Here is a 25,846-nt window from a genome sequence, read left to right on the forward strand (position 1 = left end):
ATCATGTAAAACTATTTTTGATAGAAAACACATCAACCTAATAAAATCTTTAAAAAAAAAAAAAAGAAAAGAAAACACATCAACCAGTCAATCCGTATCGCGGTAACTCAATACATTGTATTTTCTTTTCTATACCTTAGGCAGGTTGCAGCATGTCATGCTGCTTAAGACTAAGCTCCCACGGGCGAGCATAAGGGGGACCGTGTTCTTTAGGTATGGGAATGTAGTCCTGGCGAAAGGAAAAGGGGAGTTTTAGAGGTAGATTCGTTTAGTCATTGAAGATATGTGGCTGAGGCTGTCCCCCTTCCGGTTCTAAGGGCTGCAGCGGCGCCAACCTCGCTTTCCCAGGTTCCACTGCAGCAGAGACGCCGCCTCCAGAGCCGGTCTGCGGGCGACTTTCGGCTCTGCGCCGGTCTCCGCCTCCAATTCCCGGCATGCCGCGGGGGTGGGGCTGGCACGTAGACTCCATTTCCCAGCCTGCCCCGGGGCTCGGTCCGGACGTGCCGGCGCCTATAAGAGCCAGAGCGCTGCAGCCGGAGCCTATTGTTAGCCGGAGCCGGGGCGGTTCTGGGCCTCTGCTACCGGGGGCGCCCGAGTTGCTGGAGCCGCCCGCCCTCCACCGCCTGCCGGCCGACCTGCCCACCCGCCCTCCCTCCCAGCCCTGCCGCCCTGGGAACTCCCCGACCGTCGCCGCGGGCCCGGGACTCGCTATCTCCTCTCTCCTTCCCACCCGGGCTAGGGCGGCGGCGGCGGCGGCAGCGGGGGCGGCAGAGACCATCACGGGAGGAGGCAGCTGCGGCGGGGCCGGTAATGGGCCTGGGGGTGCGGGGCGGAGGGTGCCGCCTCATCCTTTCTCGGGATCGGCCCTCGGGCGGCTGTGGAGGAGTGGTCAACCCAGAGCTGCGCGAATGGAGGGGTCAGAAATGAGGGAGGCTCGGACGGGAGCGGTCGGGGGGCGGGGAGCCAGGGCGCCGCTGGGAAAGGAAAGAGTCGGGAGAGGCGTGGGAGCTAGGGGCACGGAGGACGCGGGCCCGGACTGCGGGGGCAGCTTGGGGGAGACCGATGGGCGGCTTGGAAGCTGGCAGGATTGCGGATGAGGGTTGAGTTCGGAATGGAGTGGAGATGATGTAGGATGGAGGGAAGTGAAGGAAGGGGAGGGCGGATAGAGGAAAATGTGGGAGGAGTGGTTGGGAATTTGTGAGTAGCAGGCAGGAAGGGATGAGGAAGACTGGGCAGGGGCTGCAGACGATTGGAATGAGCGGGAAGGTTAGCAGGAATCAGAGAAATGGGCCGGGAGCTGAAGGGTTCAGTAGGGGTGTCCATTAAAGGGAACTGATGCCTTGACATGTCCTTTCGGCTCAGGTTCCTGATGTCTCCCATTTTTCTAGCGTTGTGGGGGAAAACGAAAGCATCACTTGCCCTGGCTGCTATCTTGATCATTTTCCACAGGCCCAAACACGCAACTGACTGCCATCCATCCCCTTTAGTGCCATGGTCTTGATTTATCCTTTTAAAGGGGTTAGAGTGGCAGTGTGACACACAAACCGTTCTTCAGTATGAAATGTTAGAAGTTATCCCCAAGAGACACAGTGTCCTCTTGTCCTGCAGTTTTCAGTTTAAGGTAAATTCATAGTTTATTCAGATTTTCATTTCTTTTCTGACGTTACATCTTGCTAATCTCCAAACCCAGGAGGATGTTGGTGTGTGCCAGAGTTATAAATGACTAGATATCCTTGAGAGTTAATGGTTCCCGCAGCATCATGTTCCGGGTCTCCCACAGAGATCTTGTGTCCTCCATACCATGGTAGTTTAGACATGGAAAGCCAAATTCTAACCTTGGGGTAGTGAATGGGTAAAAAACAACAACAACAACAACAAAAAAAAAACCATAAAACAGTGAGGGCTAGAGGGGGACTTCCTTAAAATACCTAGTTTAAACAGTATGTTTGCACTCAAGCACTTTATAAGTTCATGATCCTGGTAATCAGAAGGACACATGGATCCATGAAATTCATAGTATTTGAAAATCAACAGCAATATCTTGTAAAAGAAGAAACAGGTCAGGTTATCTTACTCAGGTTTATCCAAACACTTGGCAGTAAACCTGCCTTCCTTCTAACCCAGCTACAGAAGATAACCCCGACAATCCTACCAGAGATTTTGGTCCCTTGACCTTTAGCAGGAGGTTGGGTTCCACTGGCGTGAAGAGGCTTTCTCCTGTGAGATATACCTTATATTATTATTTTATACTCAAGAGAGAGGCTTTTGTTACCTAACCTTTGCAAATACATGTTGAATCCAGAGAATTTTTCCTGGGCAGTCCCTCTTTTGCTAGTCTCACATAAGCTGTATTGTTTTGTTTTCTGTTTTGGGGAGGTTGTGATAGGAATCCTACAGGCCTGAAAAGGCTTAGATCTAGTACTAAAATGCACGTACGCTATAGATCTTTATTTGGTGCTAGTGTCATATCTTCTGTACCCTGTAGGTATGCTTTATTTCATATACCTTTGGGAAATACTCAACTAGAAACACTTGAGAAAAGACCATAAGGCATGTAGCCAGAAAGTCAGCTGACCTTTCATTTCACTGGCATTAAAAAGCTTTTATGGGGGTTTGCATTATTTTCCCCAAAAGCATTTGTTGTTTGAGTTGGTCATTTTGACAGTTAATTGTCAGTTATGGCCTGCATTTCCAGTCTCACCTTCATTATTTCCGTATGGGTTTAGGTGCTTGGAGTATAAATCACAAGTGTTTCTCTTGAACACAGACGTTGATCCTCTGCCAGTGAATGGTTGAGAGAGGTGGGAATGACTTGATTTCGAGGTGTGATTTGAAAAGAGGTTGATCTAATGAACTGGAAAGTGTGGGACCTATTCTGGTTGTTTCCATTGCAAAGAGAGGTCTCTTCAGGCCACTGAAGAGGAAATGGATGGGAGGTTTGTTTTTGGTGCGCAACCGAGTATCTTTTTCTGACAAGTCAAGTTCACACCAGAGTTGGGCAAGGAAGGCGGAGTTGAAATTTAAATTTATACTGGTTGTCAGGAGAGAATCAATGGATTATATATATAGTGGAGTAAATGTCAGAGAGAGTGATGCAGAGCGGTCCTGGGTAGGGTGAGGAGAGCTCAGTCAGTATGCACATTACTTACCTACATAGCCAGGGGTTCAGATGATCCCCCAGCATTTTAAGGAAAATACCTTTCTCCTAGGTTTCACATCTTTTCTTTCTTTCTACTTTCTTTTTTCTCCCCTCTTTCTTACTTCCCTCTTATCATTGCCCAGAAGCCACTATTCCAGGAGTGGAAGTGGGAAAGACATAGAGAAAAGGGCAAAGGAGAGTGGAACAAAGAGCCAGCAATCCTTGCTGCACCAGAGGAAGTGATACTCCTGAGGGCAGCTGGGTTGAGACAGTGAGAATTTTAATAATAAAGATGATTTTGGACCAAACCCAGCCTCATGCAGGGCATAAAGAGAAAGAGTCAAAGGGAAGCCACACTCCTGGAAGCAAAGAGACGCTGGAGGAAAGAACAGGACTGCACATCTGCCTCCAGGCCAAGGAAGAAGCCACTTTCCCTATAGCAACATTAGACATCTCAGTGAAAACTAGAGCTGGTCTTAGGCCCTTTCTGAGAAAGCAGATTTTTCTGCGCAGTCTGAGTTTTCATCTGGTTGATAAGGTTTTTAAGTGGGGAGGAAAAGTTCAGTTCGGTTGTCAACATTATTCTCTCTCTCTCTCTCTCTTTTTTAAAAAGATTTTATTTATCTATTGACAGAGAGAGAGAGAGATCATAAGTAGGCAGAGAGGCAGGCGGAAGGGGTAAGCAGGCTCCCTACTGAGCAGAAAGCCAGGGCCAATCCCAGCCAAAGTCAGAGGCTTAACCCACTGAGCCACGCAGGCGCCCCAACACTCTCTCTTTTTTTTTTATCCCACCCACATAAATTCTCAATTTTAAAGATTACCGCCCCCCCATCCTCAAATGGATGGGGATTTATTAGTTAAGAGGTATCTTTAAGGGGCGCCTGGGTGGCTCAGTTGTTGGGCAGCTGCCTTCGGCTTGGGTCATGATCCCAGGGTCCTGGGATCAAGCCCCGCATCGGGCTCCCTGCTCCGTGGGAAGCCTGCTTCTCCCTCTCCCATTCCCCCTGCTTGTGTTCCCTCTCTCACTGTGTCTCTATCAAATAAATAAATAAAATCTTAAAAAAAAAAAAAAAGAGGTCTCTTTAAGCCCAGCCGAAATCTTACCACATTAAAAGGTCCTTGGCTCTATTTTTATATGTCCTGGGAATGTGACCTCCAATGGTAAGATGAGTAACCTGAAGAACAGAATTGACACCTTGGGTTCCTTTTTACATTTAATTACAGTTCTTAGCAAGTACTTGATTCCCCCCCCGCCCCGCCCCGGCCAAATTTATTTCAAGAATGTGCTTGTCCGAGACCTACGATGGCTGAGGTTTCTTAGGTACATCTTGTGACTCGAGTGCGAATGTTCATGGGATCTGGACAGATAGATCAGGAAGTGTCTTCGCTCGAGTACCTACTAGGTCTGGTTGAGTCTGTAGCAGGCATCTCGCAGCACCACGGTGTATTCTGGGTAGCTGCTCTGCAGTAATGCAGCCCTGTCTTCCTGGGCAGTGTTATTCCTGCTGCATAATTAGCAACTAGTGAGATCATAGTCTGGGGAGATTCTGGCATTACTGAGGCAAAGCAGGGAGGCTTCATAGCATCACGTGTGGCTCCGGCTCTGACAGCATTTCTGTCAGGCAGATTCATCTTCTTGGGAACTTAAGTTCAAAGACGGAGAAGGAGAAAGCTTTGTCCCTGGGAAATGGACCATCCTGGACTCTGTGTGTGTGTGACGTGTCAAAAACCCTGCCTACCATCTTGACGACACCAGAGCCAACTGTCACTCTTTTGCTATTTGTTTTTCCTGTGCCAGCTTCTTTACAGAGGGCTAAGATGGTAAAGCTAAGTTTTCCTCGCACAGGGGATGGTGGTTGGCCAGCTGGGCCCTATTTTATGGAGATGTATGAAATTGAAAAAGAGTTGGGCTTTTGAAGGCAGTGCCGATTCTAATCTTCAGTGCATTCTTCAGAACGGAATTTGACCTTTCTAGCAGCCTGATGAGAAACTTCACCCTTGTGAAGATCTGGGTGTAAGTGTTTTCCTGGGCTTCTGATAAACTCTGAACTCCAGAGCCTAGAGCAGGATTTCCCAAAGTGTGTTCCAAGAATCACTTGCCCACCCCCCCGTGAGACACTCTGGAAACAGAGGGTTCCATGACCAGGTGTGGGGACCCTGCGCTATGTTTGCTCTCACCCTTCACCACGCTCGTTAGCATAGTAAAAGCCTCCAAGCTGTCCTGTCATGAGCACTCTTCTAAACTATTTGGACGCAGCGGTCCTATTTCCACGTAAAGCTATTAATATCCATGGAACTAGTTGATTTAATGTATACACTTTGGGAAAAGCCAGGCTAAATTTTCACTAGGAAAAATAATTGGATCTAGTCTGAATTTGGGCCCAGCCTAATTCTGCCTGGAATCTTCAGTCCCTCGTGCTGGCCCCTTGGAGAGCTCTCCTGAGTGCGCTCAGGAGCCGCTCCCGTTATTCCGGGGCTAATGAAACCCAGAGCCCAGCTGGCTTGGAACCAGAAGCCTTCACTCTGCTCAGAAAGGTGCCGCTGTTACTCATCTCATTATTTTAGAGTGACTGAGACTGGAGGGGCTGAAGGGAAATAAAAGTAGGAAAACGTCGGCCAGAATAAGTAGAGAAATGACCTTGTCTCGAAAGACCAGACATCCGCGCTAGCTCAGGGACTTACTTTCTTCATTTGGAGAGCTGTGTGTATAGACTTGGGAGGGGTCCGGCTCAGAAAAGGAATGCTGATTCCTCTTTTCCCCTGGGCAGAATCCTAATGCGCCTGACTAACCGGTGGTGAGCAGGGCCTTTGGGGCCAACGTGGTGGGCTCCCCAAGGAAACCCCTTTGAAACCAATGGATGCATTCACGGGCTCGAGTCTCAAGAGGAAGTTTGATGATGTGGATGTGGGCTCATCGGTTTCCAACTCAGATGATGAGATCTCCAGCAGTGACAGTGCTGACAGCTGTGACAGCCTCAATCCTCCTACAGCTGCCAGCTTCACACGTGAGTGAGCCCCTCCACCCCCGGTCTCCACCCACGTCCTCTGAGCATCAGAGCCCACTGCAGTCCTTGAGACAGCTTCTTCTATCTGGCAGGAGGCTTTTCCCCGAATCATGGTCTTTTCCATTCTTAGCCCAACCTTACTCTTCGGAGGACTTTATTGCTCTAATATCGTAGACTTAGGTCTAACTTATTCTAGCTGATTTTTCCTATGCTGTGGTTTATAGGTCCCCAGAATGGGCAGAATTAAATTGAAGAAGTAGTCCAGGATTCTACCCTTAACTGACCAGAGTCCCACACAGTTGTAGCTCTAGAAGGACATACATGGACAACTGGGGCAGCTCCGGATTTCCCAATTCTCATGGCTCCATTAATTTCTTGGAAAGAACTTCTGATTCTATAGATCAGAGGTTACCTATGGACCAGATCTGACCCTCTGCCCATTTTTTTTTTTTTAAGGATTTTATTTATTTATTTGACAGACAGAGATCACATAGGCAGAGAGGCAGGCAGAGAGAGAGAGGGGTAAGCAGGCTCCCTGCTGAGCAGAGAGCCCGATGTGGAGCTCGATCCCAGGACCCTGGGATCATGACCCGAGCTGAAGGCAGAGGCTTAACCCACTGAGCCACCCAGGTGCCCCGGCCCATTTTTGTAAATAAAGTTTTATTGGCACACAGCCACACACATTGTAATTGCTTTCATGTCACAGTGGCAGAGTCGAGTAGCTGTAGCAGAGACCTTATGGTATTTACTGTCCGGCCCCTTAAAGAAGTAGTACACCATCCCCAGCTCTAGATAACACTGTCCAATAGAATTTTCTGTTATGATACAAGTGTTCTATATCTGTAATGCCCAGTATGGTAGCCATTAGCCATATGTAGCTCTGAGCACTTGAAATGTGATTAGTGTAACTGAGGAGCTGAATTTAAGTTTTTGGGGTTTTTTTTGTTTTTTTTTTTTAATTACTACTTTCAGTTGCCACGTGTGGCTGGTAGTTGTCGCATTGGACAGTGAAGCCGTATAGATTGTTAGAGCCTGAAAAGATTACCTAGAGATCCTCTTCCCAGCTAATGTCCAAAATTAGCTCTTGGGGTCAGCCTGGAGGCAGTGGTATAGACCAGCCGATGTTCAGGGTCCCTCCCAACCGTGCATTTATGACGGGAAGATTAGAAGTGTCTCAAGGCACAGAGAGCACTTTGGACAATAACTGAGCACCTAGGCTGATGAGAAAGAATGAGGGCCCCAGGCAGGCCATTTTGGGGTTGGTAAAACTGCTCTGTGCTCCCTTCTCAGCCACATCCATCCTCAAGCGACAGAAGCAACTGCGGAGAAAGAATGTCCGCTTTGACCAGGTGACTGTATACTACTTTGCCCGGCGCCAGGGTTTCACCAGTGTGCCCAGCCAGGGAGGGAGCTCGCTGGGCATGGCCCAGCGCCATAACTCTGTGCGCAGCTACACGCTCTGTGAGTTTGCTCAGGAGCAGGAGGTGAACCATCGGGAGATTCTTCGTGAGCATCTGAAGGAGGAGAAACTCCATGCCAAGAAGATGAAGGTGCCTAAAGGGGTCTGGGATCCGGGGTCTGGTTACTTACCCATGTGCCAAGACAAACGTGGGAAACCATCTAGGTCTCTTAATTATTTAATTTGTCTATTGCCCTTGGCATGTAGAGATTCCAGATCTTTCTAGTGAGAAGTCTCAGATTTGGAACCAAATCTCAGTCTGTGACACCATTCTTTCTGTCTCTGGTGGGGAGTCTACACAAGATAGCAAAATAGCTTGCCTAGAATTCCCTACCCTTGCCCCCTCAGCAAATTTTTTTACAAGTTTAAGGTGCGAATACCTGAAAACATTCAAGTCTGCCACCCCGGGAGCCCGAGGAAGCACATTGTTTCACTTTCTTGTCAGATGACTCTATGTTGTCCCAGTGCACAGAACAGGCTTTCTCCAGTAGACCCTGCTGTTTCTGAAACCTCCGTCCCCTCTAGGTGATGGTCTTTTGGGTGTAAGCAACGGCACTACCACACAGCTATTTCATTTTGTACGGTACTGGGCCTGCCATTGGATGCCACACCCGCTCTTCGAGTTTAGGAAGAGAGCAGGGCTGGAAGAAGACCCATTTCGTACAGGATGGCTCTTTACAGCTGCCCAGTTGCTCTTGGCGCTGCTTGGCCCTCCACAGCCGTACTTTCCACCAGGCCGCAACAACTCCCCTCCCCCCACCCCCACCCCGAGTTCCTAGTTCCAAATTTGGAGAACACTGCTCTCCGCCTGGCCAAGTTTCTTGTGGGCCCAAAGCATGCGGACCTATATTCAAACAGGTGGCTGCATTATTTCCAGAGTTGTGGGTGAAATCCCAGAACATGGGGTGGTTGGAGAACTGAGGGCAGAGGATGTGGGCTAATGGCATCTCATTCCTGTCTCCCTCTGTCAGCGACGTCTCCTTCCCACAGCCCACTCCTGGAGCCTTCCACCTGTTTTTCTGACTGGAACGACATTGAGGCGTCCCTTTCTTGTGTCTGAGGAATTCCTTCACTGACCCTATCACCTTTCTGCTGCTATAGCAACAGCAGGGGAAATAAACACTGTTCTCACCATTTGCAGCGAAGGCTTTTCTTCCCTTTGCCTAGAAGAAACCTCTCTGCTAGATCTGGTCGAGGGATAACCTGGCAAAGCACGATTCCGTCCTGCTCTCTGGCCTCGCTTGCCGGAGGTCTAGGGACAAAGCCAGGCAACTTCGAGGCTGACGTAGGATTCCTACTTAGTAGCTGATTTAGTGAACAAGAGCACGCGTGTGGCAACTGATAAATCTTTCTGTGTCAAGAGAAAACCCTTACTTTGCCCTCCCCGGGTCCAGTTTTCTCTTTTCTTAGAAAATTTTCCTAACTTTAGTACTCTACAGGGGAGACTGTTAATCTAAAAAAATAGATCCTTCGCATCTCCCATGTGCCATCTAATACTTTCCTTTTTAGGCTGTTCGCTCCCCCACCCCCTACCCCCCAAAAAAGCTCCTGGTACTCTGGAGCTTTAATGATGTGTAATTGTTCTAATCCTTCCATTATTATTATTTTTTTTTTAATTCTGGCCTTTTACTAACATGGAAGTCATTATTTGGGGGAGTATGAATTGGAGATCCAGCTTTACTTAGTTTTCAGAAGAATATCCAGTTATCCCAATATCATTTAATGACCAGAGGACTCTCTCTCTCACTTGAGTTGAAATGCCACCTCTGTTGTGTTACATGAAACTCTTATATCTATATGTGGGTTTCTTCCTATTGCATCTCTAATCTCTCTCCCTGGAGAGGACAGCAGGAGGGAGGGTGCTTAGGAGGAGCCCATCCCCAGCAAAACAGACAAGGGGAGCAGTCCTAAGGTTGGCAGAAGGGCCCCTCACCATGGGTCTGCTTGGCACAGAAATAACAGACCAGGAAATGCCCAGAAGCACCTCTGTATTTGTCCCCCCTCCCCCACCTTCCCCCAAACAAACACAACAGGTGTGGAGCTGATTAGCCGGGTATGTTGCATCATCTGTCTCCCAGGAGTTGTTCCTTTACTAGCACTCATCTGTGGCTGGGTCTGATGAAATAAACCGGCCCCTCCAGGAGCTTGGCTCTCATCCTGCTGGTAGCTTTCAGAGCTCTGGGAATCATGCAGTCTCATTTTCTTTCCTTGAATTCTTGGGTGAGTTTTCAAAACTCACCCGGCCAGATTGTCTTCAGCCTGTCCTTCCACGAAGACTCCCTTTTCCTGGTTCCCTGTCTTTTCTCAGTCCAGAGAACCCAGATTTCTGTCTCTAGAGAGTACCCCAGTATTATATACACCTCCCTACTTCACCTACAGCTTTTCTTTGAAATCAAATAAAAAGGATTAGGAAGGAGAATGAGTGTATTCTAGGCTGTGGGTTGGAAGTGAGGGCTTGGATAGCCATTGAATTGGTCATTTTTTTCTCCTCCCAGTGAAATGGGGAGGCTTCAGGTTCCTTGATGAAGACCCGGTAGCCTTGTACTACACTTTAGTGTGCTCTTTGTGGTTTGGGGTCCTTGGGGGTGCAGACTGAAGGGTGTCTTGCAAGGTTGTCTAGATATCCGAGGAACATCCAGCCATTGGCAGACCTCCTCCCTGTCGTTAGAAGACAGGTTCGCTAAAGTTTTGGGACCCAGGGCTGGGGATGGAGGGTATATTTGTGGGAAAATACTATCTTCTAGGAGAGACAGTGAGACACAGGCTTTGAGAAACTTTGATCCAGAAAGGTGATAGCCTCTGTGTTGACAGGAAGGTGTTAGAGCTGCTGAAGGCTGCCTGCCTTCCTGCTCTCGATTTATTCTCTTAAACAATCCAGTATGGTGGTAGCGAGTAGCCACATGTGGCTATTTATACTCAATTAAAATGAAATAAAATTAAAAAGTTCCCCTTCTGCTTTGTGCTGGCCGCATCTACAGAGCTCAGTAGCTACATGTGCTACGAGCAGCATGGATATGCCCATCATCTCAGAAAGTTCCTTCGGGTTCTGTTGCTCTTAAGGCTAACCTTTCCTTCCTCCTGTCTCCCGGCAGCTGACCAAGAATGGGACAGTGGAGTCGGTGGAGGCTGATGGCCTGACCCTGGATGATGTCTCAGATGAAGATATCGATGTGGAAAATGTGGAGGTGGACGATTACTTCTTCCTGCAGCCTCTGCCCACCAAACGGCGACGGGCCTTGCTCAGGGCTTCAGGGGTGCACCGCATTGATGCTGAAGAGAAACAAGAACTTCGAGCCATCCGCCTGTCACGTGAAGAGTGTGGTTGTGACTGTCGCCTGTATTGTGACCCAGAAGCCTGTGCCTGTAGTCAGGCTGGGATTAAATGCCAGGTCAGTACAAGTTTGCCTGAGATGGCAGACCTAGAGTCTGGGGCAGGTGGTGTGGGGACCAGTGAACATGGGAGGCTGCCCATCGTCTGTGGGTGGATTCCCCACGACTGGGAACACTCCCTAGTTCCACAGCCCTCCTCCACCAAGGGAAAAAACCAAGCATGACGGGATTCCTAAGCTGGGGAGATAGCAATTATCTTTCCGTGTTTCTCACTTCAGAAGTGATAAGCATCAGCTGTCAGCAGATGGGGGAACATGGGTTAATAAATTTAATGTTAGTAGCTGTTCCTTAAATATTGACTGATTTCATGAGCTAAAAGGAAGCAGAGAGACGAGGTGGGCCTTCAGGTTTTATCTTGCAAACACTCACAGGACCTCTACTCCAGTTTTGTAAAACTCAAAATAATTCTTGGGTTCCTGTAATTCAGGATCAGACTTGGCCTGGCAGAGCTTAAGTCCAGTGTCCTAAAAGATGGAAGACATCATCCCCTAGCTGGCCTGACGGGACAGCTTAGAAGGCATATCTCCATTGAAAATAGCAGTACTGTCCCAAAGGATGAAATTTATTTGGAACTTGTATACTGAGGATGTGGGTGCTGAGTCCTTGTGATGAATGTATCCTAATGAACCTTTTCTTTCTTGTTTTTAGGTAGGTAATAGCTGTAGCAGATCTGGCCAAATACTGCTTTTCAGACTGAAGTCCCATAATGAATCAGTCTGTTACACAGTCCTGAGAATAGTCCTAAGAATTGGACTGCTCCTAAGAACTGGAATGGAGAGTTCTAGAAGTTGGTATCATAGGAAGACATTGTATATTTGTATATGTATATTTGCTCTTTTTTTTTTTTTTTTTTTTTTTTTAAATTTTTGGTATGTGTGGGCTTCTTTCCTTTTTGGGGTCCAAAAGGGAGATAAAGGAGGCAGAGAGGATCTCCTTTCCAGATATTTCTGGTCTGTAAGTTACATACCTTAGTAACTGCTCTGGACCTCATCTGGTCCACCATCAGAGAAAGATGAACCAGGTGGTAAAAAGCTGGCCATTGTTAATGTTCGAACTGTCATTATAGCACCCTAGCAAAACTAAGGCACTTTTGCTTAGTTTCCCTAGAATATATTGCTTTGGACCAGCTAGATCTTCCACTACCTTTCCTTGTCACTGCAGAAGTAGTAGGCTTGGGCCCCGACCTTTGTTTTCTCAATAAACTAGGTGAATTCTGGATAAGTCTCTGAGGCACAAAAATTTCTTCTACTGTGAGAACTGTCAGCATTCAGAGGTATCTTTGGACTTTTTAACTGGAAAGGCCCTTTAACATGATTTTTGGCTATATTTTATTTGGTAGAGGAAACAAAGCCCTAAAGACATAAAGACTTTTTTTTTTTTTTTTTTTTTTAAGATTTTTACCCATTTATTTGACAGAAAGACAGCAAGAGAGGGAATACAAGCAGGGGGAGTGGGAGAGGGAGAAGCAGACTTCCTGCTGAGCAGGGAGCCCAATGTGGGACTCAGTCCCGGGACTCCAGGATCATGACCTAAGCTGAAGGCAGACACTTAACGACTGAGCCACCCAAGCCCCTCCCCCCCCCTAAGATTTTATGTATTTGAGAAAGCACAAGAAGAGGGGAGAAGGGGAGCGAGAGGAATGAGAAGACTGCACTGAGCGCGGAGCCTGATGCAGGGCTCGATGCCACGACTCTGAGGTCATGGCCTGAGCCCAAACCCAAGAGTCGGATGCTTAAGTGACCAGGTGCCCCTGAGATAAAGGAACTTCCTGAGGGCACACTGCTACTTCATGGCTGTGCTGGAACTGAAACTACCTGACAGCTACCACGTAGTGCTCTGTTAGGTCACGCTGTGCGTTACATTTGTTCCTGGCGGTTCCTTTTTTAAGACCTCAAATCCCAGCTGCCTGTTTGCTGCCAGCTCATGTCTCCACTCTCCATCGTTAAGTCTGGTGGTCTCAACTTCCCTCAACCTTCTTGTCCTCTCCTCAGGTGGACCGCATGTCCTTCCCATGTGGCTGTTCGAGGGATGGCTGTGGGAACATGGCCGGGCGCATTGAATTTAATCCCATCCGGGTCCGGACTCATTACCTCCACACCATCATGAAGCTGGAGCTGGAGAACAAGCGGCAGGTGAGCCGCCCACCGGCCCCCGACGAGGAGCCCTCACCCACGGCCAGCTGCAGCCTGACGGGAGCCCAAGGCTCAGAGACACAGGACTTCCAGGAGTTCATTGCTGAGAACGAGACGGCAGTGATGCACCTACAGAGCGCAGAGGAACTCGAGCGGCTCAAGGCAGAGGAAGACGCCAGTGGCTCTAGTGCCAGCCTGGACTCCAGCATAGAGAGCCTGGGCGTGTGCATCCTGGAGGAGCCCCTGGCTGTTCCTGAAGAGCTGTGCCCGGGCCTGACGGCCCCCATTCTCATCCAGGCTCAGCTGCCCCCAGGCTCCTCCGTCCTGTGTTTTGCTGAGAACTCCGACCACCCCACTGCCTCAGCAGTGACCAGCCCATCCTACTTGAACAGCGGGCCCCTGGTGTATTATCAGGTGGAGCAGAGGCCAGTCCTGGGGCTGAAAGGAGAGCCCAACACGGAAGAAGTCCCACCCTCTTTCCCCAAGGAGAAGGATCTGAATGTCTTCTCCCTCCCTGTTACCTCACTGGTGGCTTGTAGCCCCACAGACCCAGCGGCCCTGTGTAAATCCGAAGTGGGGAAAACGTCCACTCTGGAAGCACTAGTTCCCGGAGATTGTAGCACTGAGGAGCCTGAGAATGAAGACTTCCGCCCCTCGTGGTCCCCCTCGAGCCTCCCCTTCCGCACGGACAATGAAGAGGGCTGTGTGGTGGAGAAAACCTCCCAGCCGAGTGAGGACAGGCCCCCGGAAGATTCTTCCCTAGAACTCCCTCTGGCAGTGTGACGCGGGGATGGAGAGTCCGCCTCTTACCCATTCTCTATTTATTCCCTTATTTTATCTAACACCATTTCAAAACAAAACTGTAGAAGCAGCTGCTACTCCCATGTTATTTTATTGGGGTCGGGGGGAGGGATGGGTGGTAAAGAATTGTTTGTAAAAGTATTTTTTAAAGGGTAAACGGAACCAAGGAGACCAGTCCCAGCTCAGTCTGGGGAGCGTCTTGGGGCAGAGGCGGCTGCACGGTGCCGTATACTGAGCCTTCTGGGCCCCTGGAACAAAGGAGGAGGATCTCCCAGGAGAAGCTGGGTAATTCAAGCAGCTATTCGTCACATAGGGACCAGAACACAGTGATTTGAATGGCATGACAAAGCCCCTTCTCCTTTCCCAAGCTCCAGGTGGGATACAAGCTCATTTTCTCATCAATCACCCTGATACCCCTTCTTGGGTGGTATCATCAGCCAGAGTATCTGGTCAGATCTAGAGTGGAGCAGATGGAAGGGTCTCTGTTCCTGTAGAAAACCTCCAGGATTTATAAAAATTTAACCTGCCTTCCCTGGCCCCCCATTTGGTAAATAAGTTAACATTTGACCTGTTTGGTGTTCTCTGACCTGTTCCCCACACTGGGGATACCTGGTCTGTAACTTGAATTATTTCTTTCATGTGTTCTTAGGTACTAAAGTTAAACCTGTCTATTTATCTTTCTTTCCCCCTCCGTCCTTTTCCCTTGAAGAAAAAGCTAGACTGGCTGGGGATGTGGCCTGAAGAGCCGGAGTCCCCTGCCTAAGGCCCGCTCTGTCAGGCACCTTTAGGCTGGGACTCACACGTCCATGGGAGGCATATATAGAACACTATGTCCAAAAGAGGCAGCGGGGACAGGGTGCTGTCTGGCAAGATGACTTTATTTGTGCCACGCTTGCTTTTTCACCCAGGTCTTTCCCCCACTCTGGGAGGTTTGAGCTTTAAAGGAACAGAGGATGTGGCAATCTAAAGTCACAGACTAGTTTTTGTTCTATTTTTCTGTATCTACCCTTGTGGTCCTTGGATATACAGGGTTGGAGAGTTCTTAAACTATTCCTGTCCACTCCCCCCACAACCCCAAGAACTGCAAATATTTATCAGATCCCTCCATCCTGATAAGTAAAATTCTTATTTTACAAACTAATTCTTAAATGCAGCTCCCAGGTTCCAAAGAATTCAAGTTCTATGACCTTTGAGATCTATTAAGTGGGACTCAAATTCAGCTCTTACCTCAATAGGGGGACACGGTTCCTGTTTATCTTAATGTCCAGCTTATGTTCCAGGATGACCACCGCAAAATTCTTTTTATTAGTAGTTATCTCTGTCTCCGTTTGGAGGCAGGAGGGAGCAGAATGCTCTTCTCTAGCACCCTTTACATCATGCTTCACTTCTGGTATGTTAAGTGGCAAAGAACAAGTGAAAACCTTTTTGATTTTGGTGGGGGAGAGAACTCTTCCCACTTACCTTGCTCACCCAGCCTTTTCCTGTGGGCCGTTAAAGCACCCTTTCTGTATGTCCCAGCAGCAGTTCGCCTATCCGATCTCTCACCTGAGCCTGCAAGGCCCTGTACTTAAAAGATGAACCCAGTCTGCCTCTCCTGTTCATTCCCGGTTTTGCTTGGTTTTACATTTGGAGGGGAGTTCTTAAGTACAGGACCTTGTCTTCCCCCATCCCCTAGCCTCACAAAACAGTCTTTTAAGTACCTGAGATCTAGACACTCCCAAGCTGAGCCCCACTCTCCCACCTTCAGCTGGCCACTTGAGTACAAGACTGAAGCTTCACTGCAAATTCGACTCTGGAAAAGAATTTTCCTGAAAGTTTGTGTTGTGCGGGGAGCAGTGCTAGACATTCCCTCCTTAGGAAGGGTCCAGCCTCACCTAGGAAGTGAATTCCAGCTGCTGAATAAGAGACACTTTAGCCTTTGGGATCAAACCAAGAATCTAAATCTAATTGTCAAACTGATGGCCAACCCCTAAGATAATTGGTTTTACTGAAAAACTAGTTTCTTCACCTGATCTTAGCCGAAAGGCCAAGAAACGATATCTGAAAAACTAATTTTTTCATCCAAGTCCATCCCTCCATTAACTCAACAATTCTGACTCATGCTGATCCCAAGTTTTTTAATGCTGAATATTAACATTGAGCATTAATCTTGTCAAGCAAAGGGCCTTTTCTACAACCTAGTCCATCTCATTTCTGGTGCTACCTGAGCTGGACAGAATTCTAGCTCTTGGTTGCTTGAAAAGCTAAGCCTAGGCCTCTGATCACAGGAGCAGATGGCCTTGGTTCTGCTCAGTCATGGCCTTGGTTCTGCTCAGTCTAGGCCTAGATAAAAGAAATCTCATTATTGCAACTCATTTTCCAGTTTCCTTTCTCACATCCTGTACACAGGTAGTATTTTCAATGTGAATCCAAAGCTTGTCTGGGTCTCTGAAAAGATTTTTTTTTCTTTTAGGTCCTTTACATTGTGATAATGCTGTATTTAAAGAGAATATTTAAATGTAATATTAAAGAAATATTCAAAAGAACAGTGTGTTATTCTTTATCTTGGCAGTCTTGTTAATTGTTAGAGAAAGGGTGTTTCTCTAGCATCATCTATAAAACTAATTAGGTCAGTTAGAGATTAATGTTAACAACATTATGGTGGAAAAATAGAACATTCTCTTTGGAGCATCAAGAGCTTGACTTGCATCCTATGCCTTTATGTACCTCTTCAGCTAAAGTAGGCCCTGATCTTGCCCTGCTGGAGCTTTCCCCTGCCTATAGTCCCTACTTTGGGGGCTCATTTGTTAATCCCAAATTCCCTCTTCCTTGGGACCATCTTAAAATCAAAGAGCACTGATGTCGAATCAGTTCCCTCAGAACTTCCATCCCACCAGAAGCTTCTATTCCAACCACCTCCCTCCCCCATTAGTTAGGTTTTGTCAGTCTTGTCAAAGGAGCTTTAGCAAAAAAATTAGAGTATGCATAAGTCATTTGCAGCAACTGGTTTCAGGCAGTCTTTACTTGGCTTTAAAACAGTGCTTCATGCATTTACAATAAGTTACACAGACAAAAGCTAAACCCGACTTACTCACAATGCAGGCCTCTCCTGGTCTCCCAGGCGGGGCAGTGCCTAGAACCTTCGAGGTTTAATTCATGGCCCAGGGAAGGGGCCACTGTCTGTTACAGCACAGTGGAGGCAGCAGAGCTGAAGATCCTTAGGGGCTGCCCCACAGCCCAGAAACAGATAAAGGGGCGGTGAACGGGCAAGAAGCACTTGCATTTCCTTTTATCTTTTCCATTAGTTCCCATATATGAATATCTATTTGCTTGGGGGGGAAAAAAAGTGTTCAAGTATTTGGAAAGGAAAGGGAGTGGTTAACCCAGTGCAGTGAGGGGACAAAAAAAAAAAGGCTATTTTTGGTCATCAGAAGAAGCATTGAGGGCAGCACAGAAGTACACGCATAGATGTAAATGCGCCGATTTCAACAGTGCCATTGCCCTCGCCAGCCAGAAACTGGAACGAAAACACAGCTGTAAGGAATACAGCAGTGGTCAAGCCCTCAGCCAAATGAAAGAGCTCACTTCCTAGGACCTGAACTTAAAATCTCACAAGGAAAGGCCAGGACAGAGGCCACTGGCAGCTCCGGCTGATTCTGAGGAAGTTGGGATGATGGCGCACTTGGGCCCCCTCTGGGAAGAGGGTTCCTTTCAGTTCCAGCTCCCACATGGGCACCACACGGGGAAGCCAGCGGTACCTACTCCTCTGCCTCCCACACGCCTAAGGGCGCACACAGCCCCCCTGCCGACCAGTGCTGTCTGGTACCACGCGGCTGTCCTCTGTGACTGCAGGACAAGGCCATCCGCTCCAGGTTCACTCAGCGCCCTGTCCCAGTGTAGTTGACAGAAAGCAGGACCACGTTGTGTAGTAAGAGGGACAGCTCAGCTTCTGCAAACACCATCAGTGTTAATAGCCTGGCCAGGGGACAGGTAGCCTTCTAACTGCCTTGGTGAACAGGGCTGGATACTAGAGGCGGGAAGCCGAGTGCAGAGGTGTGACTTCAAGAGGCTACTACTCTCAAAGTTCCCCGGCTTTGTTCCAGTCCCTGCATGTACGCTTTCCTTTCCTTCCACCAGTCACTCCTTTCTACTTAGCCTCATTTCTTGACTCTGAAGGGGTGGTGGTAGAAAATTCAGAGATGGTAATGCTACTAAACACCACTGTCACCCTTGGGATTCTTCTGGTAGAAGCTGGTGCTCTGGACATTTCTCGGCTCCAAGGAGATTAGTAGGCCTAGCCTGATATTCACAGGCTTAGAAAACATCAAGGCCTAGCCAAAGGTTCCACCAGAAGACACACAGGCCTAATACCCACCCTCGGGTACTCTGCATTTAGCCAGCTGAGTGTTTTTGTTCTGAATTTGAAGGCCTTTAGACTAGTGCTCCTCAACTGCGATGATTCTGTTCTCCTCTCCCCCTCTGGACATCTGGCAATGTTTGGAGACATTCTGGGTTGTCGGAACTGGTGTGGAGGATGCTGCTGGCATCTCATAGGTAGAGACCAGGGACAGTGCCAGAGATCCTCTAACAAATGGGACATTAGCGTCAATAGTGCTGGGCCTGAGAAACTGCTTCTGGCCGGCTCACGTGCTGTCTTGGGCTCCCACAGTCCTCACTACTCCCTCTTGTCTTGCATAGTCCACTTCATTACCTGCTTAGTCCCTGTAGGCAAATGAGTTTATGCCCTTTCATTTAGATATATACGTTAAATAAGGGTCCCACGGTACTCAATAATCAACTCCAAAATAATCTTAGAATCAAGGAGAAAAATACTTTGGATTTTAGTGGCATAACCACAGGGATGTGTCTCACCTTTCAGGCTGCAGGAAATCTGTAGCCACTCTCCCAGCCAAGCTCGACACCTCTCTTCAGCAATATGGGTAGAATTCAGGCCACGAAGATAGCAAGCCTGGATCACTCAGAAGAGGAATAGTCCTCAATAATCACATAGCAAATATGCCCGTGAACTGTAAACCCACAAATAATTCAAAATCTCCTTTAAATAAGTTATAACCTCGTGCCCACAAGAAACCTTTCTCCACGGCAATCTGAACTATGACACAGAGGACAAGCAAAGTGTATATAACAGAAAATGGTAGGTCTAAAGATCAGTGTCCTCGGGGGCACCCTGGAGGCTCAGGCAGGTAAGCATCTGCCTTTGCCTCAGGTCATGATCCCAGAGTCCTGGGATCTGCCTGCTGCTCCCCCAGCTTGTGCTGTCTCTCTCTCCCAAACAGATAAATAACATCTTTAAAAAAAAAAAAAAAAAAAGAATCGTGTCCTCAGTTTTTGAAGGGCCCAGGGAAAAGAAATATAGACTGAAATTACATGGGCAATTCCTTTTCCATGAGTTAAGTTCACTGAGAAAAAAGACACAGAAAGGAGGTGAAAGAATAAAGAGTTTGGCCTTTGTTCTAACAAGCAAAACAGGGAGCTCTCTGTAAGCTCCCAGCCCCATGAGCTCAGGAGCCCACCGAGGACTGAGGGTTGGTATCACAGAAAGTTCTTACCGATTTCACCTCCTGGGGAGTCAGCTGGCCAATCCCCAGCTTTGCCAAAGCTCTGTCCAGCTGGTGAATTACGATGGTATGAGTCTTTAAACGGTGTCTCAACAAGAAAGAAGGCAGGTAAGGCGTGAGAAGCATGGCTCTACTCAGGGCTTTCTGTAACACATCAACACAGGAGGAGAAAGTCAACACAGTTAGCACCACCCACACGACCTGAGGCAAGGTGAGGCTGCGGGACACAGAAAGCTTCAAAGTGCTCACCATTTGCAAAGCACGGAGTTGCTTCATGCCCAGAGGATGGTTAGAGAAACACTCTCTCAGAGCCAGGATGTCATGTACTGCTGGGTGGGTACCATGCTGTATCTTGGGAGAGGTGAGAGATTGGCAGAGGTTAGGAAGGTCCTGCCTGGCCCTTTTTCCTAGTTTTAGTGCAAACAGGATCTCACAAGAGTCAGAGTTTGCAGGAAGGGTTAGTTGGAGGAGTACCTTGGTGCACAGCTCTGTCATATGCCTCCGGAGTCCTGCGTCAGAAATAAGAGGGATAACCTTTTCTAAATAACAAAGGATTTCTGGGTGGGACCGCTTCCGGAGAGCATGATAGATATCTAAGAAATCAATCTGTTGCTTTGGGGTCCAGAAATGTTGGATGAGGAGCTGCCTAGGAAACAGGTACCTGAAAGGAAAAGGAATCACAATGTCACTTGCCACTGTCACAACAGGCCTCTTTCAAAGTGATCCAAGAAGGCGTTTAGCAGACATGAGCACTAGGAAGAAGAGATGGAGACATGACTTCCCTCCCTACCTCACTGCTCTTTTCTGTAAATGAATCTAAGCCCGAGGTTTAAAGATACACTGAATCACAATCTCAGGTGACATCACTGAGCTTATATGAAAGGAAGCGGTACTGGAACAGCCTCGCATGCAGCAATCAGATAAAACGGCTTCATTTGAACTACAGCATCTGAAGAACATATTTTGGATAGAGGTGGAGAGAGGTGCACAGAGAGCCGCTCCTTGCAGATGCTGACAACCTCGAACTGTGGCACAGTCCGTATGTGTATGTAAAACGTTCAAGGCAAATTTGTTTTTTAATTCATTTTTCCACATGTGTAGTGGTTTTAAAGCACAGCCGCAAATTCCTTGGCATTCCTCTTACTGAGAAGGTCTATGTCCCCCTACTTTTAAAATCTGGGTGACTGACTGAACCAATAAAACAGAGCGGAGTAAGTCTTTGTGACCTCCAAGGCTAGGTTATAAAAGGCCAAGCAGATTCTTATTTGCTGAAGCACTCACCCCTGGAGCCCTCAGCTGCCATTTTCTCTGAGGTCACCACATTAAAGAGGCCTGTAGGCATGCTACCTCAGAGCTCCCGCCTTCCAGCCTCCCTGCTAAGGTACCAGACATGAGTGACCTGAGAACATCCAGACTAGTCCCTTCATCAGCTAAATACTGGGGAGACTTCTGTCAACACCACATGGAAGAGAAAAATCAGTCATCCACCGGAACCCTGATTTCCTGACCCATAAGACCATGAAAAGCTACTAAGCTTCAGGGTTGTTATACAGCAACAGATAACTAAAATAACATGCAAGATCACAGTTTAAAGGTGTCATCTTTGGGGGCACCTGAGTGGCTTAGTTGGTCAAGTGTCCGACTTGTGTTTTCGGCTCAGGTCATGATCTCAGGGTTGTGGGATCAAGCCCCCTACTGGGTTCCATGCTCAGCACGGAGTCTGCTTGAGACTCCCTCTCTCCGCCCCCAACCCTGTGCTCACTCATTCCTGTCGTCTCTCTCTCAAAATAAATGAATAAATTTTTAAAAATAATAATAAAACTGGGACGCCTGGGTGGCTCAGTGGGTTAAGTGTCTGCCTTTGGCTCAGGTCATGAACTCAAAATCCTGGGATTGAGCCCAATGTCAGGCTCCCTGTTCAGCAGGGAGTCTGCCTCTTCCTCTCTATCTGCCTCTCTCCTAGCTCATGTTCTCTCTTGCTCTGTCAAATAAATAAATAAATAAATCCAATCTTTGAAATAAATAAATTAATTAAATAAAACAGTCATCTTTGAATACAAGGTAAAGTAACAAGGATTTATGTTACCAGAATATGAAATGCATTTCTCTCCTGGAAAAAAAAGATTCTCCCAAATTCCTATGCTTCTTAGGGAGTGGGCTGCTGATTCTAGGGATGATGGAAAAGGTCATAATATTATTTCACAACACACAGGGGTAGCTAAGAGACAGGCAAAGTCTAAGCTACCTACATCTATAGCTGATCCAGAAATCCAAGTGTTACAGAGTGGCTAATTAAAAGACTGGAGCAGGAAGTGTGATAATCTCTGCTACTTCTGAAATGGAAAGTTCTTTAAATAATTTTTAATTAAAAAAAAATCTGTTTCTTCAATATGCTGGGAAGATAGAAATCTATACTCACATGAGCAAGAAGACCAGGTAGTTGGCAAAGGGTGGAATGGAAATAATACCCAGGAAAAGACACTTGGTGACGTCTCGACGGAACTGAGCAGAAATAAAGACAGATGCAGTTTTAACCTAAGTAAGTTCTTAATACAATGAACAATCCCTCCCCCATACTGTGCAGTAAACTTCCACTGCAGCCCACAGAAGGATCAAGGTTATTTCTATCTAACTCTAGTTGGTAAGTTCCTTGAGGACAGAAGCCCTGATTTGGTTCATTTTGATATCCCAAGTCATGTCTAGTACGGGGCCTGACATTATAATAAATCCCTCAACAAAGTCTTCCTGATATGCCAAATGGGTCCTAGGTTCTCACTTCTAGCTTCCAAACTACCCATCACGTCACCACCAAATACTACTTTCCTGCCTTTTGGATCCCTGCAGATTTTTATATATTCAGAAATGAACTGGATTTTAGTATTTATAACTTTTATTCAGAAAGTCCTCCAGACTCTCTATGGAGCTCTATTTTAGAGGGCTACAACTCTGAATAAACCTAAGTCTCACAAATAACCTGATGCTCTCATTTAGTTCGATGCTTGATCTCACAATGGAGGGGAAAAGTTGATCAGGGGTGAACAAGACAGGAAAGAAAAATGCTTGAGCTCTTGGTTAACTTTAATAACCTCACCATGAACTTCTGGACATCTGCCCCTGGCCCATACCTGTCTCAAATGCTCCATCTCCCGGTATGGAAGTTGATGAAACTCTATGTTATGCTTCCACATATTTGTCTTTATTCTTCTAGCCTTTTTGGCATCAGCCCATAACATCTGCAATCCTGCCTCATTAAAGTAGAGAACAGAGTGTGATGTTATCCTAGTTTGAATCTTACCATAGCTTCCAACTCCATGTTTACCAACAACACACCTACTGGACACTACTCTAAATCAGAGCTCTAAACCAGGACACTTGAAACTCTTGTGAGGCCAAACTGTATCTCTCTTCTCATTCTTTATCCCCCTAGCATATCATCTCTCTTCCAGCCAACTTGGCCTTCTGTGATCTATTATGGAATGCTCTCCCTCTTCTGGTTCACTCTACTCATTCCCTCTTTAAAGTAAAACACGAAAGCTCCCTAACCTCAGGAAATCTTGCTCAATTAACCTTATGTAGTCCCCAACCAGATATTAACTTATCTCCTTCTAGAACACTTTCAGAAATACTGTAATTCAACATGTTTCTATGGTTGCAATTTTTTTGTTTATCTGATAATAATTCTTACATTTTACTTAAGGCTTTAGTTTTTAAAAATGCTTTCATATTTATGAATGAAATGATATAATGTCTAGGTTGGTTTCAAAATAATACAGGAGAAGGCAAGTGTATAAATTCAGTACATTGGTGGCCACGAGTTGCTAACTGTTGAAGTGAGGTTGAGTACATGAAAATTCATTATATTAATCTATTTTTGTGTATATTTAAAATTTTCCATAATTTAAAGTTTAAAACAGGGGCGCAGGGGTGGCTCAGTCAGTTAGGTGTTCTGCCTTTGGCTCAGGTCATGATCCCAGGGTACTGGGATCCAGCCCTGTATCTAGCTCCCTGCTCAGGGCAGTCGGCTTCTCCCTCTCCCTCTGCGTGTCCCCACCCCTCCACCGCCGCTCGAGCTCTCTCTCTAAAAAAATAAATAAAATCTTGAAAAAATAAAAGCTTAAAAAAATCCAAAAAAACCCAAAATGCTTTTCCAGGCCCTTTTCTCATTTAATCCTAGTTATAAACCTGGTAGCAGAAGACATAGCAGCCGTTCTATTTCTACTTTAGATTTTGCAGGTCCATGAAGCTAGTAATAATCTTGATAACATTCACAGCTGACAATATGGTAGTTTACTGTAATTGCAGTTATGATAAAAGTATAGAGTACAATAACATAGACACATTTATCGAGCACATACTACCATAAGTAATTTATTTATGTATTTATTTAATCTTCACAGCCATATGATCAATAGGTAGGTCCCATTATTTTCCATATTTTACAGATGAGAAAACGAAGGGACGAGGAGCTTAAATAACTAGCCCAGCCACACAGCCAGTGACCTATCATTATATAGGTAATAGTGACCTATCATTATATACTCTTCTAGTAACTAGCACAGCTCTGATCTGAACAAAAACATTTAGAAAATAAGTATATGTAGTGTTGTTTCCACGATATGCTATCTAGGACAGATCTGTGACAAGCATTAGACCACATTTTCTTATGCGCCAAGTCAACTGACATCACAGGGCAAGGTCTGTGAAGCCATAGATGCCTGTCCTTGTCCATGTCAAAGAATTCCTATAATAGTCGGCTATGTGCGGCTAAGAAAAATGCAACAATAACTATATTCCCCCTGGATGTTTTCTAGAAACAATCTTCAAAAGTGCTGAGAACGAATTTAATCCTCAAGCATATATGAAACAGAAAACACCCCAGCTCACACCACATAGCAGAACATGCAAGTCATCTTATTTATTTTAAAACTCTTTGACATTGCCCACGAACGGATTCAAGGGATTTCTATTTTGGTTTTACCTTTCATGAAGATTGTGTACATGACATAGAAGCGGGGAAAATGACGACCCAAGAAACGATGGTATTTCCCATTAATCACTTTTGTCTTGGCCACCACATAAGAGATCAAGCTCTTCACATCTGCCTTTGGTGAAAGGTGAAGCTTTGAAGACCTACAAGGGAGATCAAAGAGACTGGGAATCAGTCCTTTACACTAATGTAAAACACCAGTCTCAAAGGCTGTATGCTAAGACCTGAATCTTCGGAAATCCAAGGAAGATCTTGGGCATAAGGAGAGATAAGCAATCAGACTGAGAAAAACGTCGCGCGGACGAGAGGTCAAGCATTAAGGAATATCGGGTGTGGTAGGAGTCTGCAGGGAGCGCAAAGCCTGAGGGACCATTTGAACAGCGTGATAAGGCCAAAGAGATGGGATCGAGATAAGCCGTAAAACCTAAGCCGAAAAGGGAGGCTGACAGATGAGTTCAGGACACGTTGGGAATTCGGAAAATATGGGGCACTCAGAGTTGTGAGGGTCAGGAAGCTCTATCACTGGTGCGACCGGGATGCGAGTTCTGAGCAGAAGAATAAAAGCCCCGGGGCCAGGGCGTGGAACGCTGAGAATTAAGAGACCGCATGCAAACAAGGCTGACACTGGAAAGCCCTGTACGTCAGAAACGCTTTCCTTTCTCCCAGGTCCCTCACCGAGGGGCCCCCCAGGCCAGGCCACAGCGAACAAGTTGCAGCTTCCGGGTGACATGAGGTCCGGGGGTGACCGCCGAACCCCACAGAGCAGCCCGAGCCCAGCACACCCTGGAGAGCGCCATCTTCACAGGGAAGGAGGGGGAGAAACTTTCGGGTCAAAGTTCACCGTACGCCACGTTCGTTGGAGAACGCATGCGCCTTTCCTGAGTGCTGATTGGTACCCATAGACGGCCTGTCTGGCGCTCCTCAGGCGAGGAACCAACGCTAAGACTAAGTGGAGAAAGAAGGACCAGGATTGGACGCAGCCAGGACTTCCTGGTTTAAAGGCGCCGGAAACTGGCTCTCCCCGAGGCAGATAAGGACGTATGGTAGTGGTTGGGTTCGTGGTCTTGAGGACGTCCTCTCACTGAGAGCCTGCTGATCCCTCGCGATTCCCTAGGGCTTTCTGGCGCCGCCCTTGCCCTCTCTACGTACCCCGGGCTTCCGGGCCTAGAAGCGGTAGGTGCCGGGTGCCAGTGCCGCATTGCCTGGGGCCGCGGCGCCTCCTGGGGGCTGGGGAGACCTGCGGCTCCCTCTAGTGGTGGCGGCCGCAATAGGCCGGGAACTGTCCAGTGCCAGTGAGGTGGCCAGGGTTGGAGGCCTGGGAGCGGCCCCTGTGCACACTCAATAACTTTTTGCTTTAGACGCCGGTTTCCAAACT

At 47.2% G+C, this 25,846-nt stretch overlaps 2 protein-coding genes across 11 annotated transcripts; one reads left to right on the forward strand and one right to left on the reverse strand.

Annotated features, from left to right (window-relative positions):
• The first annotated feature begins 499 nt into the window (after nucleotides 1-499).
• CSRNP2 (cysteine and serine rich nuclear protein 2) lies at nucleotides 500-13,996 on the forward strand. Of its 7 annotated transcripts, XM_032876785.1 has the most exons (6): nucleotides 500-807; nucleotides 1,691-1,841; nucleotides 5,908-6,144; nucleotides 7,435-7,694; nucleotides 10,696-10,992; nucleotides 12,985-13,996. In XM_032876785.1, exons 3-6 carry the CDS (start codon nucleotides 5,994-5,996, stop codon nucleotides 13,906-13,908), a joined length of 1,632 nt encoding a protein of 543 aa, XP_032732676.1. In that variant the 5' UTR covers nucleotides 500-807; nucleotides 1,691-1,841; nucleotides 5,908-5,993; the 3' UTR covers nucleotides 13,909-13,996. The 7 variants fall into 7 exon arrangements, with proteins under 7 accessions (XP_032732676.1, XP_032732670.1, XP_032732671.1 ...); XM_032876779.1 differs by lacking the exon at nucleotides 1,691-1,841; XM_032876780.1 differs by lacking the exon at nucleotides 1,691-1,841 and having other exon boundaries at nucleotides 803-916.
• On the reverse strand, nucleotides 12,702-25,281 carry LETMD1 (LETM1 domain containing 1). 4 transcript variants are annotated; one of them, XM_032876793.1, is made up of 9 exons: nucleotides 25,147-25,281; nucleotides 24,463-24,614; nucleotides 22,610-22,725; nucleotides 21,904-21,986; nucleotides 19,959-20,145; nucleotides 19,734-19,835; nucleotides 19,476-19,628; nucleotides 18,778-18,874; nucleotides 12,702-13,025 (listed from the first exon to the last, which is right to left on the reverse strand). In XM_032876793.1, exons 1-9 carry the CDS (start codon nucleotides 25,266-25,268, stop codon nucleotides 12,961-12,963), a joined length of 1,077 nt encoding a protein of 358 aa, XP_032732684.1. In that variant the 5' UTR covers nucleotides 25,269-25,281; the 3' UTR covers nucleotides 12,702-12,960. The 4 variants fall into 4 exon arrangements, with proteins under 4 accessions (XP_032732684.1, XP_032732683.1, XP_032732685.1 ...); XM_032876792.1 differs by lacking the exon at nucleotides 12,702-13,025 and adding an exon at nucleotides 17,659-17,854; XM_032876794.1 differs by lacking the exons at nucleotides 12,702-13,025; nucleotides 25,147-25,281 and adding an exon at nucleotides 17,659-17,854 and having other exon boundaries at nucleotides 22,610-22,729.
• Nucleotides 25,282-25,846: the final 565 nt, after the last annotated feature.

Source organism: Lontra canadensis, unplaced genomic scaffold (genome assembly GCF_010015895.1).
Source record: "Lontra canadensis isolate GAN:19392208 unplaced genomic scaffold, GSC_riverotter_1.0 scaffold59, whole genome shotgun sequence".
Taxonomy (NCBI): domain Eukaryota; kingdom Metazoa; phylum Chordata; class Mammalia; order Carnivora; family Mustelidae; genus Lontra; species Lontra canadensis.

Excerpts from the sequence above, each read along its gene's own strand:
- CSRNP2 (XM_032876785.1), top strand. The coding sequence starts at position 5,994 with ATGGATGCATTCACGGGCTCGAGTCTCAAGAGGAAGTTTGATGATGTG. Across the intron at positions 7,695-10,695 it reads TCCATGCCAAGAAGATGAAG|CTGACCAAGAATGGGACAGT; the intron begins GTGCCTAAAGGG and ends GTCTCCCGGCAG. Across the intron at positions 10,993-12,984 it reads AGGCTGGGATTAAATGCCAG|GTGGACCGCATGTCCTTCCC; the intron begins GTCAGTACAAGT and ends TCCTCTCCTCAG.
- LETMD1 (XM_032876792.1), bottom strand. The coding sequence starts at position 25,268 with ATGGCGCTCTCCAGGGTGTGCTGGGCTCGGGCTGCTCTGTGGGGTTCG. Across the intron at positions 22,726-24,462 it reads GTACACAATCTTCATGAAAG|GATTGCAGATGTTATGGGCT; the intron begins GTAAAACCAAAA and ends TTAATGAGGCAG. Across the intron at positions 18,875-19,475 it reads CTCCCCAGGAGGTGAAATCG|GCTTGCTATCTTCGTGGCCT; the intron begins GTAAGAACTTTC and ends TGAGTGATCCAG.